This window comes from Zeus faber (assembly GCF_960531495.2).
Source record: "Zeus faber genome assembly, chromosome: 18".
Classification (NCBI taxonomy): Eukaryota; Metazoa; Chordata; class Actinopteri; order Zeiformes; family Zeidae; genus Zeus; species Zeus faber.
Genome location: NC_137210.1, coordinates 12,830,515 through 12,844,360, shown reverse-complemented (window position 1 = coordinate 12,844,360; position 13,846 = coordinate 12,830,515). Strand labels below are relative to the sequence as shown.

Below are 13,846 nucleotides of genomic sequence, written 5' to 3'. Positions count from 1 at the left end.
GGCTCTCACTTGGTTCCTACTGACACTGTGTCGGGCCTGCTGCTCTGTCCATAAAAGGTTCGCCGACGGCAACCTTTTATGGACCTTTCCTCTGGGCTCCTACTCCGCCTCCGTTCCTCGCCCACACGTCCCCATCCGGCTCAAAGTCACTTCATTCAAAAAAAAAGAAAAAAAAAAAAAAAAAACAACTAAAGAATTCACAGAAACACTCACTGATATGGAAGAAAGGTTGCCTGACACGTTGCTTGTCTTGTTGCAACCCGTTCTAAGGCCTGCAAGTTCAGTATATTGTGCTGCATGGCTTTCCTCTCTTGGTCCTGGTCATATGGTGGGTGGATGGTCCCGTGTCCCCTTCGGTCTCACCGGATCAGTAGCTGCACTTCTGACGACACTCTTTCCTAATCCAGAGGCATCGTGTGTTTCTTTGTTGTGTATTTCTCCCTTTCTGACTGTGTGTGGGGGGGAAAAACCCCAGGAGAAAATGATCCCTGTAGACTGATACACACCGCTTTTCTCCGACAGGTTGGACCAAGGGCTCCATGTCCCTGGACGCTTCAGAGGAGAACGATGGCTACTCCAGTGCCGAAGACCCTCTTAATTCGGACCCAGAGGATGACGGCGGCAAGAAGCTGGTGGGTTTTGAGGCTTTGCGTGTGCATTAAGAAACCGCAAAATAGCATTTTAAGCATTGCGCCTCTCCAAACGCTCAATCTTACTATGTACATGTATGTACATTTTCCGAAGACTAGCTGCTTGCTTGTTGAGGGAGCACATTCATTGTATTCCACACCAAGGCAAACGCTGAGTTCTCCTTTTCACTAATGCAACTTAAACATCTCCGTATTCTTCCCAAATCGTAACCATGCACAGAGCACCGGGAAATACACTGTGGTGTCCGACTGTGAGAGAGCCGGTGCCCAAGAGCTGTCGCTGAAGAGCGGGGACACGGTGCAGCTGGTGAAGGAAGGAGATGACGGACAGTGGTGAGTTTACGGATTCATTGTTCACGTCAAGAAAAATGCGACGGATGTCGAAATTGTTGTTGGCGGTTACGTTATATATATATATATTTTTTTTCCTGCCCTCTCTTGTTCCCGAAGGTTTGTGCGTAACCTGAGGACGGCAAAAGAGGGCTGGGTCCCCGCTGCTAATCTGCTCACCCTGATCGGAGCGTCCAAATCCTGTCAATCACTTACAAGCTCGGGTACGTAGGAAACGCGCACAACACAACGCGCTCATCTAAAACTATGTCGAGGATGTCTTAAATCTGAGTGTGTGTGTGTGTGTGTGTGTGTGTGTGTGTGTGTGTGTGTGTGTGTGTCACAGAGGGAAGTGGCTCCGGAAACCTCAGCACGTCCTCCAGCTGCAGCGAGACCTACACGAGCTTCTCCGACATCAAGCCCTAAAAGAGGAGGGGAGAGGAAAAAAAAAAAAAAAAAGGGGGCAACAACCGAGCATGTGTTCACCGTCCGTGGAACCTGAACAAACCGCTCAGCTTGTCAGCGTTACCTTGGCCTGCCGACCTCCCGTCACCGCCCTCCACCGCCCTGTGGATACAGTTATTCCGATTTCAACCATGTAGTGTAAAGTTTGAGTTTTTAAAGCCAACACACACACACACACATTCTCAATCGCACTGTTTGTACTGTATGTGATGAAATGAGGGTGCGTTGGACTATGAGGGCCCTCGAGTGGTTCAAACAAAAGAGACCCCGACAGTTATAAGTCGAGCGAGATCGACGGTTTCGTCCCCACGCTCGGCCACGGGCTTCGTCCGGAGCGGTGGGATCTGTGCGATTGTAAAGTATTAGATGTGTAAGCGGGCCAGCGGGACTGATCTCAACTAGCGCATCTATAGGCCTTCACGTTGAAGTGGAGCCTGACGAGGTGAAATACAGAGGCTTCTCTTGTAGATGTCGTTCAACTTGGCTGGCTGTATGCCTCTTGTAATATGTTTAGTCCGTCCGCAAGAATTACCCCTCTATTTATTTATTTTTTCAGGAGCGGAGTTCGTGAATCAAGCATTGCTGTACATAGGGATAAAGAAGGGAAATGAATGCATATCGTATGAGTTGTCAGTCGATAAGTGTTGCTCAAAGAGTGTTGTCAATCACCGGTTCCTCCAGTTTTGTATTCTTTTAACTTAGAAAAAGTTATTTACATGGAGGGGAAAGGGGGGAAGCACAGCATATTTTAGGCATAGCTTAATCCATGTGTCTGTTTGTCTTTATCATTTTTTTTTTTTTTTTTGTCTTATTTTTATTTTTTTGCTCCGTTTTGTCAAACGTGTCTATTTGTGATCTCTTCCGCTTGTGGACATCCTATGAGCTCATCGTCTTACTCCTGTATGCTACAATTTGAAATGTGAATAATCAGATCAATGTATAGAGCTAACTTATTCCCTCTGAGGGGTCCTGTTCTGAATGTAGATATTGTTCATTCATTTCTGTCCGACAAAAATGTTATCTGAGATGTTATATTGTACATTGAGTATGGTGATGTCACAGATTGGTGACTCGTCAATTGTTTTTCTTTTTTTAATAAATGACTTGTGATAATTCACTCGAGCCATGTTGTTTTGCTCCTAGTTTTTTTTTCCTCAATATCTGGCTTCACCGCCCCTTTCCTTCTCTCGAAAGGATGCCTTCTTCTCATTGATTGTTTCAAAACCTGTACAAATAATCTGACGGATTACCACTTTCAACCCCTGCCACGGTAGGCTTGACTCCATTGTCAGTCCAAAAGACTATTCGCAGCAAACAGATTATTATTATTATTTCTTTTAAGGGACTCAAGAGCCACCCTGTGCTAAGGAGTGGGTGAACTCGTTCATCTTTGACAAATCTTCACAAACTGAAAACAATGACTAAGGACGAAATTGCTGACCCAAAAAGAATAGGCCAAGGCATTTGTCATAATTCATAGTGACTGTGGCTGGCGTACCACTTCGGATTCTACCAAAATAAATACTTTTGACAGAATTGAATAATTTATTCAGGACAAGTTAAGAGACTGATTAGTCAACAGAAGATAGAAGAGGAATCAAGAAAAATTATAATAATTTTTTTTTTACTGAGTGACTCATCAAGAACCGAATCTTTCCTCAAGGCGCGGTTCCAGAAAACGAAACTGAAATTGAACGATCAACTGCGTTGCCAGTTTGGAACAACCCCCCCCCCTCCACCCGTGTGATTTCAGTTGTTTGTTTCGTAACCCAGTGTTGAATGGCACGAACTCGGCCACGGCATCCCGAGTGGTTCTTGACCAGCTTGTCACCGTGACTTGCATTGCGCTATATCGTTTCGTGTGCGATTACACGCTATAGCATTCGCAACGACCTCAGTTAGGGCTGTTTCAACCGACCTGGCAACCCTTGCGGAAGCGGTCGGGCTGGTGAAGTCCGCCTCTATCTGCTCCCATTTCGGTCGCTGCTGAGCGCTTCGAAAGTTTCGCGGCGCAATCCGTCAGCGCCAGCTTTCCGCTTTGTTAAAAACAAATGGACGAGGACGGCGGCGAGGACCGGCGCATCTGCTGCTTGCTCTGTCACGCATCCGAAGAGACGGCGACCACCGGCGCTCTGGCGACCAACAAATCCGTGACCGCCCACCAGAACTGTCTGGTAGGAAAGAGCAGATAATAACATTACATTTCATTATTTTGATTTACTCTGTGTTGCTGTTGTGTTGTTCAACGATGTCTTTTCCACCCCTTGCATATGAGCTGAAGTGAACCACATTGCTCATCTCGTTCCAGTGGCACCTGTCAAGGGGTGGGATGTATTAGGCGGCAAGTGAACAGTCAGTTGTTGTAGTTGATGTGTTGGAAGCAGGAAAACTGGGCAAACGTAAGGATCTGAGCCACTTTGACAAGGGCCAAATAGTGATGGCTAGAGGACTGGTCAGAGCATCTCCAAAACGACAGGTCTTGTGGGGTGTTCCCAGTATGCAGTGGTTAGTAGCTACCAAAAGTGGTCCAAGGAAGAACAACCGGTGAACCGGTGACAGGGTCTTGGGCGCCAAAGGCTCATTGATGAGCGTGGGGAGTGAAGTCTAGCTCGTCTGGTCCGATCCCACAGAAGAGCTACTGTAGCACAAATTGATGAAGAAGTTAATGCTGCTATGATAGAAAGGTGTCAGAACACACAGTGCATCACAGCTTGCTGCGTATGGGGCTGCGTAGCCACAGAGCGGTCAGAGTGTCCATCCTGACCCCTGTCCACCACCGAAAGCATCTACAATGGGCACGTGAGCGTCAGAACTGGACCATGGAGCAATGGAAGAAGGTGGCCTGGTCTGATGAATCATAATTTCTTCGAACATCATGTGAATGTGTGGGGTTAGGGTCTGATCCGATGGAGCATCTGTGGGATGCGCTGGAACAACAAGCCCAAACCATGGGGGCCCCATCTTGCAACTTCCAGGACTTAAAGGATCTGCTGCTAACGTCTTGAGGCCAGACACCCTAGGACACCTTCACAGGTCTTGAGGAGTCCATGCCTCGACGGGTCACAGCTCTTTTGGCGGCAAGAGGGGGACCAACACAATATTAATGGTTATTAGCGGTGGTTTCTAATGTTGTGGCTGATCTGTATGTGTATGTGTGTGTGTGTGTGTGTGTGTGTGTGTGTGCGTGTGTGTGTGTGCATGCGCGCGCATGTGTGTTACTTTTTCATAATTTACCATAATTCAAATAAATTGATTATGTATTGTGACTGAGTCTTTGAGTATAAAAAGGTACAAATTTATTTTGACAAAATATTAAAAAAAAATTGAACCAGAGGCAAGTTGGTTCACACAAAACCAGAGACAATAAAGTGCTTACGTGCAATGCCCTACCAGGCCTCTGCTCTTAAAACCCTGTTGACAAAATACAGAGGGATACTGTGGCAGCTGGTAATTCAATAAAGTGCACTGTAATTCTAATTGCTAGTGATTCGATAAAGTGCATGGAAAGGTCTATTTTTCAGGTTGATAGTAATTCAACAATGTACACAGAGAACTGGTTCAAGTATCTATAAAGCGCAGCAGTACTTTCGGCTCACAGAGCTTACTGTTCTAACAGGCAAGGGACATTTTGACGCTACTCCAGAGCAGTGACAACCGTTCTTGTAGGCGCATAGAAAAACATAATTAAACCCTGTAGCAATACAAACACCCAAGCAAATAACAGTTACATCATAAATCTCAGAATATCATAAACAATATAATTAACAGTCACAATACAGTTAACTCCCCCACAATTAAAGCAGTTGGGCACGATAGCTAAGAGGCATGAAATCAATTACATCCCAAGATGACATACAAATCAAATACATACATGACAATTACAAATCATAGCAAAATATGTTTATAATTCAAAATACTCGTGCGGCGCTCATGCATACCGTGCCTGTCCATTCAATCAGTCTCATTTAAGGCTGTTCCTACAACACATTCAACGGGAATAAGCAGCGCCATTCATACTCTGCTTGCCACACAAGAGAAATATGGGCCACACAACCCCCGTCGCAGGCGATAGGAAATGTTTGACGTGGCGGCAACCCGGAAGGAACTGATTTGCTGCGGAGGCGGCGCGCCTCACCTTTCCATCCCACCGGGCGAGAGCGCGCCCCTGTTAGTTCCGCCTTGCCACGGAATATCTTTTGATCCAGCCATACAGTACATTACTACACACTACATGCTGAGAATCGGCCGCGGTGCGTGACGGTACAAAAACGAAAAAAGCGGCATTAACAACTGTGGCAGTTTCGCCTACCGCGCCCACGAGACACAAGGCGATGGGGGGGGGGGGGGGTCGTAGAAAACGCTCTGAACTCACATCTCCTGAGCAATTTCTTTGAACTCCTTAGACTGTTCTAGCCGTTCTAATTAACGCCTCTGCCCGCTTGATCATAACGTCCACACCACTCATGATTGTTTCTCAGATATTTCTATTCAGACTTTTTCCAGCAACCTGGGTTTTATGAATATATGACCTCAATAACTTGACACCTTCTTCCCTTTGCCTTCCGTGTCTGATTCGCAGCTCTATTCTTCCGGGATCTATTGCCAGAATTCGCCGCAGTTTGATGAGCTGTTTGGGTTCTCCGTGGACGACGTGATCGAGGAGGCCATACGTGGCAACAGACTGGTGAAGTTGCGCAGATACCTCCTTACCTGCCATCTGTTTTAGGACGTGCATGGATGTGTCTTTGCTCCCTGCAAAACTGAACACTGAACGGATCCGATCTGTGTGACGCAGAAATGCGAACGATGTAAGAAGAAAGGAGCCACTGTTGGCTGTGAGGTGAAGCGGTGCCACAGGTCCTACCACTACCCGTGTGCCCTCCAGGATGGAGCTAAGAGTTTTGAGGATGCAATCAACGGGAAATACATGTTAGTCCAGCGTCGACGCACATTCTTTTGCATCATATCTCGCTTGTAGGGCTGTAATGTTTCAATCCAGAACCATGATGCGAAGCTGCTTTTGACAACTTATCGTTTTTTTTTAAAGTTGGATTGCTGTCAGGACAAATTATTTTTCGATGCCATCAAATTCTTTTTAACCCCCCGCAGGTTGCTCTGCCACAAGCACAAGTTGCAAGGAGAAGGTGAGTGCCTTTCTGGGGTTTATCTTTTCCGATGTGACTCTTTCGTGCTTCTGAACGATCAGTTCGCCGGTTATGTGCTTATTTGAAGAAGCCGATGGAAGCAAGAGAAGAACTCCCGCTTCGGCCAAAGAGTCGAGGACCCCCGAAACCCCAAAGCGACCAAAGGTCAATGGATTCCATTAAATACCCTATCGGCATTAATGAAAAATAAAATTAAAAGAAAAGAAAAGATACATATTTGATACATTATTTTGCTGTCATTATAATAAACAGCCATTGAATGTTATGTGAAATAAAAGCCGAAACATTAACTACTCAAAGAAGCGTACTCTCAGAACATTATTCCTGAAGGCATTGCAGCATTTTAGTCAGGCATTTTCTAATATATTTTACATCTTTTTTACATTTTTTTTTTATTTTTTATCACAGGCAGGGTTTTGTATTTACTGTGAGGAGAAAGAGGAAAATATTAGTTTGGAGCGATTGAGAGGTGACATCTCTTTGTGAGTACGACGACGTTTCACACACGGCCTCCGATTCTGTGTGTCTTGTCTGCTGTCTGATCGTCTCGATGCGTGTTTTCAGGTTTTACTGTGAAAAACACAAGTCGTCGTCTTCCCACAAAGACGTGAACGCGGGCGACGCTGTGACGGGTAACACCGCAGGGGCGTCGCGCGGCAGAGACACCAGGCCCTCGTCTCTAAAGGTGCGCCGTTCTTTCTCTCTTCAAACAGACTTCCATCCCATCATTTCCATTGTCCTCCAGTGGATTCGCTGATTTTAATCAATTCTTTCCATTTCATGAAACAGAGACCCTTGAGTTCCAATGGCAAGTAAGTGTGTGTGTGTGTGTGTGTGTGTGCGTGCGCTTTGTTTGGCTGTCTAATTGTTTTCCGTCCTTCTCTATTTTATAATGTGATCATTATTATTAATCACGATTATCGGGTGGAAAACATACATTTAATGACATTTTGAAGTGTTGTGCCGTCACTCTGACCTTTCTGTCACAGACACAACGAGACTCCCTCAAAACACAAGGTGGCCCGGAGAATTATAAGATCAGCTTTGTCAAGTTCAGGTGAGTGAATAGCTACCAGCGGCTCGTCTCTGTCACGATCACTTCGTCGTTTTCTCCGAATCCCTGATTTGTGGCGTTTTGATGTTCTGCAGAGGACGAATCCAACACGGACATACAGATGTTTGCACCTTTGGAGTCGGACCTGGAAGACAGCCCAAACTCACATCCCCAACCAGCAGTGAGAGATAGATTTGTAGATATGTAGATATTTGTAGATATGTAGATAGAAAGATAGACGGACAGAAAATTTAGCTGGATAGAAAGATAGATAGATAGATAGATAGAGAGATAGACAGATGGACAGATATGTAGATAGACATGTAAATAGATAGATAGATAGATAGATAGATAGATAGATAGATAGATAGATAGATAGATAGATAGATAGATAGATAGATAGATAGATAGATAGGTATGTAGATAATGTAGGTAGGTAGATAGATAGATAGATAGATAGATAGATGGACAGATGGACAGATGGACAGATATGTAGATAGACATGTAGATAGATAGATAGATAGATAGATAGATAGATAGATGGACAGATGGACAGATGGACAGATATGTAGATAGACATGTAAATAGATAGATATGTAGATAGATAGATAGATACATAGATGGACAGATATGTAGATAGATAGATAGATAGATAGATAGATAGATAGATATGTAGATATGTAGATAGATAGATAGATAGATAGACAGATATGTAGATAGATAGACATAGATAGATAGATAGATAGATATGTAGATAGATAGATAGATAGATAGATAGACAGATATGTAGATAGATAGACATAGATAGATAGATAGATAGACATAGATAGATAGATAGATAGATAGATAGATAGATAGATAGATAGACATAGATAGATAGATAGATAGATAGATAGATAGATAGATAGATATGTAGATAGATATGTAGATATATAGATAGATAGATAGATAGATAGATAGATAGATAGATAGATAGATAGATAAATATGTAGATAGATAGATAGATAGATAGATAGATAGATAGACAGATAGATAGACAGATAGATAGAGAGATAGATAGATAGATAGATAGATAGATAGATAGATAGATAGATAGATAGATAGATAAATATGTAGATAGATAGATAGATAGATAGATAGATATGTAGATATATAGATAGATAGATAGATAGATAGATAGATAGATAGATAAATATGTAGATAGATAGATAGATAGATAGATAGATATGTAGATAGATATGTAGATATATAGATAGATAGATAGATAGATAAATATGTAGATAGATAGATAGATAGATAGATAGATAAAGAAATTGCAGTCACACAGCAGCTCACATAAAGAATAGGCAGGAATGACAAAGTAATAAGAATAAAATAGAAAAAAAAAGCCAATATTCAATTACCTATAAATGAAGTAGAAGATAGAAAATTAGGAATATATACAATAAACCGAAAAATTAACAATGCAAATTTTCCCTGCCCTCCTTCACTTTCTGCCCTCTCACTCCAGCCGCCCGACTCCCAGCCGACCAGGTACGCTCCTTTCTAGGAGTCTCCCTGATTGTGTGCTCCAAAAATGTCTATTTATAATTGAATATTCATCAGCGCTTATTGTCATGGCTAGAATTAAGGGACGACTGTTGCTTCCACTCAGGAATGACGCCGAGAGCCCGGTGGCCTCCACGTCAGGTAGGCCCTGGCCGCACGCAGACGAAACGTACGTTCTGTCACCTTCCGTTCGGTAACCCGGTGAAAACGCCGCCGTTTCCTCAGGAACTTGCACAACACAACAAGTCAGGAGGGAAGAGAAGGACGGCGATGGGGCGGCGACAGATTCGGTGAGTTGAGATGAAACGCTGGTTTCCAGGCATTTCCCCAACGTAGCGTTCAACGAGGCGGCGCTTTAGCTTTCCAATAGCGTGGATGTATAATACCGTATAACAAGGCAAAATTAACTATAAGGAGGGCGTTTGGATGAAAATGTAACAAACATATTATAACAAGAGTATTATTATTTACAACTTTTTTGCTTTTACTTATCATGGTGTTCGCACAGTGTAATGCTCATAGAATAATGACACCATCGGCGTTTAGATTGGTTCCCTAGAAGCCTCCCTATCACTATGCGAGTCGGACCGCCACCGGGTGCGAATCCCCGGGAAAATGATCGACTTACGGCGAGTGCGTCACAGGAAGTGCGTCTACCATTAGCGGACGCGGCGGAGGGTGGCGCAACCTCCTCCAGGTAGATCGTAAACCCTTGAATATTAAAACGACTCGAAGAAATGAGATCGATTAAAAATGTAAACGTTATAATGTTATAATGATCCAGGAAAACCGCAGCTCCCCTATTCACTTGTATTTGTTTACAGGCCAGGGTTGTCCGTTCCAACATGGCGGCGCATTGACGGCGCGCAGCTACGAGTTGAAGCAGTCGATGCGGCGTCTATGTATATGTGTGTCTGTGGTTGCAAAACTAAAATTGTGACGGTTTCAATTGACCTATTGTTCAGTGAAAAGTTGTCTATCGCCGCTTAAATATAAGGTCTTGAAATTCAGCGGAAAACCTGAGACAGAATGTGTTTATTGTTTCCCTTTAGGACACAGTGAGTCCTCGTCCTGTGGAAGTCCCGCTGTTGGACGTTTCTGAGACAGGTACAAAACCAAACCGTCCAACGCAAACATCTGAACCACGGTGTGGTCAAGACGAAACCACCACAATCTGTTTATTCAGCCAAGTACATTTCCTCATAAGAACAATTTGTCGAGGTGAAGCCTTGCCATACAGACGATTGACATAAAAACATTATAATAAAAATACATTTTAAAGTAAAATGAAAAAAATATATACAAATACAACTGGCAAATCAAAATAAAAAATCAACTAAAAAAGCCAGATCTAAGCAGATGAGCTTGGCTTGGTAACGAGCAGTCTCTCTTTTCAGAAGACACCAGGCACAGCGCTGAGTCCGGTATGGGATCCGTCCACAGCCCCAACCCGCACCCTGCTGTTCCCGCTGGTGCCACTGGTCCCACTGTGCCTACTGGTCCTGATGGTCCTGATGGTCCTACTGGTCCTGGTGGTCCTGATGGTCCTGATGGTCCTACTGATCCTGATGGTCCGACTGGTCCTAATGGAACTACTGGTCCGACTGGTTCTGATAGTCCTCCTGGTCCTACTGGTCCTGATGCACCTGATGGTCCCGATGGTCCTACTGGTCCTACTGGTCCTGATGCACCTGATGGTTCTGATGGTCCTACTGGTCCTACTGGTCCTGATGGTCCGACTGGTCCTAATGGTCCTGATGGTCCTACTGGTCCTACTGGTCCTGATGCACCTGATGGTCCTGATGCACCTGATGGTCCTACTGGTCCTGATGGTCCTGATGGTCCTACTGGTCCTGATGGTCCTGATGGTCCTACTGGTCCTACTGGTCCTACTGGTCCTGATGCACCTGATGGTCCTGATGGTCCTACTGGTCCTACTGGTCCTGATGGTCCTACTGGTCCTGATGCACCTGATGGTCCTGATGGTCCTACTGGTCCTACTGGTCCTGATGGCCCGACTGGTCCTGATGGTCCTACTGGTCCGACTGGTTCCGATAGTCCTCCTGGTCCTGATGGTCCCACTGTGCTTGCTGGCCCTAACGGTCCGACTGGTGCTGATGGTCCCGCTGTGCCTGCTGTTCCTAATGGTCCCACAAGGACTGGTACAGACTCTGGTCGGGCCGCCCGCCCTCTCCGCCACCCCGCGCCCTCTGAGGCTCCCGTGAGCGCCGCTCCCAGCCCCCCGGCTCTCCCGGCTCTCCCGGCCTCCCGAGCCACGGGCTCCGCAGCCGCGGCTCCCGGGGCCGAACCGCTCCCTGCCGTGCAGTTCTGGAAGAGCTGCAACAAGAGCGGCTGCACGCGGGCCGTCTTCTCCGCCCTCATCGGGGAAATGAAGAACATCTGCGAAAAGATCCGGCTGGAGCGGGCCAGCCCCGAGGGTGAGCGGGAGGAACGCTGATGAGTCGGCTGTACCGTGCATTTTCTTACCCCTGCTGTGAAGAGGAACGCATCTCATCAATTTGGTTCACATAATTAATCGTGTTTTGAAACGAAAATTCAAAGTGTTTAAACCATCGGCGTCACACATTGAAACGCTGCGGCTTTGGAAATCGAGCCAAGGCAATCAGTCAGAACTGCCCTCTCCTTTGTTATTCAAATTGCGACAGAAGCAAATGTCAAGTTGTTTCTCTTTTGGCAGATTGCGATCTGGCCCTGAGAGTGATGAGAGAGATGCAGGCGTCGGGGAAAATGTCCGAGCTCCTCGCAGAAGGTGATTACTGACCCGAGAGGACGCCTTCGCGCCGTGCCATATTTATTTTAAAATGTTCATTTCTCTAGATATACATTCATGGTATACGTTCTCAATGAAGTAAGACGTGTTTGGCATTTGAAATCTTTATCCGAACAAGTGCTCGAAAGACCCAAAATACCTGCGGTGCTCTGGTGTGAAGCTAAAAGCAGCCGATTGTCTTTCAGAACTAGAGAGGAGTTTGGCACAGCAGCAGCAGGCGGTGGCAGCGATCAAGGCCATGTCAGCTCTAAGAAGATGACCTCATGCACCATTTGAACCTGTTGGATCTGTCGAGCGGATCCGTCTTGTTTGATTGTTATGAAATTTGTTAAAAAAAAAAAAGTTCTGTTCTACAGCCCTGCGTTTTAAGTGTTCAGTTAAGTGTTTTGATAAATATAAGATAATGGCTCCATGTGGCTGTCCACATGAGCAGCATGAAACAATATGTATATTTTTTTGTATTATCAGGTTTTGTATTTATTTCTCATCTTAATCAACCCATCGCTTATTCTCACATATTCATTCAGAATTGAATGTGTTTGTGTGGCTGCAGTATGACATCATAAGTAACGTTTGATGACAAGCAGGTGTGTGCCATCCAGAACCACCACAGAGCTATGTTATTAGATATGTTATTGTTATTATTATTATTATTGTAATTATTATTATTATACACAACAAAGTGTCGTTAAGTGAAATACATTGTCATTTAAGAAAATGGTCATTTTGACCACGAGTCAAAACGGCGTTAACATTGTCAAAACATTGGTAATACCTTTAGGTTAATTCACTACAGTACTTCTAGCAGAAGCTTTTGGTGGCTTTTGGTTTTGGGAGAGGATTCTGTTCTTTTCGTTCCCTCAAGATTTGGTAAAAGAAAAGACGTTCGCGAACGACCCAACTCTAGTGTGAACACTCTGGGGTCACTGTTTGCCATACAGTATTCTCCTACACACTTGCCTGTTATCCCATAGGTAAATCACTATGGTGATGTCATGATGTGATCTGGATGTGAACGACTGCACCATCTCCTCACTGTGTCTTGCAGAGGTCCGTGTACTGTACATATGGGATATGTGGATGGATAAAAATAAAAATAAAACATCTATCCACTTTCTTGGGTATTAGTAGTTGTTATTACCAAAATTGTCCAAAAGGTGGTGCTCCCTTGTTACTACAGGCTTCTTACAGGGGACCTGTGAGGCTCCTTTTCAACAAGTTCATAATGTGTACTTGTTGAAAAGGTCCCTATGTCTCAGAGGTCCCCAAAACATGTTTTTGCTGAGAATATCAGAATATACCACATATACCAATATCCACTCAGAATATGCATTCTAGCAATTCTAACATGCCTCTAACTAGGGCTGGGTATTGTTTAAAAAATGATACCAATACCAGTTACGCTTAACGTGAAACAGATACCAATAGAGTACATCATTTGATACTTTTTTTTGTTTGTTTTTTTACTATACCCATCATGTGAACGGAAGAAATAATTGAGCATAACCTCCGGGTTCCATTGTGTTTAGTCTGTAAACGTTCACCGATTTCACCTTGACAGTCCACCGAAATCTGTTTCTGAACAAAGTTGAGGTTGGAAATAACCAATCCACTTGCTGAATCTTCACCCATCCACACTCAGATCTACCAAGTCTCTATTTAAAGGTTTGTTTTCCGACTTCCGCTGCCGTGCTCTAACCCTTGCAGATGGAGCAGATAACCATGTAAAAAAAAACAAAAAAAAAACAAGCTGATGTCATCTAGTGGAGAGTAGAAAAAAACAGTTTGAAGCCTGAGTGTTTTGCTCACAGCTATTACTTTGTCATTTGTTTACCTCATTATT

The 13,846-nt window shown here is 44.4% G+C and overlaps 2 protein-coding genes across 5 annotated transcripts in view; both read left to right on the top strand.

The window, feature by feature from the left end:
* mcf2lb (mcf.2 cell line derived transforming sequence-like b) overlaps nt 1–2,567 on the top strand; it is a 33,124-nt gene extending 30,557 nt beyond the window's left edge. For all 4 annotated transcript variants that reach the window (XM_080019354.1, XM_080019355.1, XM_080019353.1 and 1 more), the window contains 4 exons: nt 523–632; nt 871–983; nt 1,101–1,204; nt 1,327–2,567. In XM_080019354.1, the coding sequence (XP_079875480.1) occupies nt 523–632; nt 871–983; nt 1,101–1,204; nt 1,327–1,406 (407 nt within the window). In that variant the 3' untranslated portion in view covers nt 1,407–2,567. The remainder of the gene's footprint in view (nt 1–522; nt 633–870; nt 984–1,100; nt 1,205–1,326) is intronic.
* Nucleotides 2,568–3,496: 929 nt separating this feature from the next.
* phf11 (PHD finger protein 11) lies at nt 3,497–12,810 on the top strand (the record flags this gene model as incomplete). The annotated part of the gene is made up of 19 exons (XM_080019560.1): nt 3,497–3,619; nt 6,025–6,129; nt 6,241–6,374; nt 6,555–6,589; nt 6,678–6,754; nt 7,019–7,092; nt 7,175–7,295; nt 7,400–7,422; nt 7,600–7,667; nt 7,760–7,845; nt 9,175–9,197; nt 9,319–9,353; nt 9,438–9,502; nt 10,265–10,319; nt 10,610–10,729; nt 10,830–11,178; nt 11,271–11,650; nt 11,911–11,982; nt 12,189–12,810. The coding sequence occupies 19 exons, from the start codon at nt 3,497–3,499 to the stop codon at nt 12,260–12,262; spliced, it is 2,019 nt and encodes a 672-aa protein (XP_079875686.1). The 3' UTR covers nt 12,263–12,810.
* Between the last annotated feature and the right edge of the window lie 1,036 nt (nt 12,811–13,846).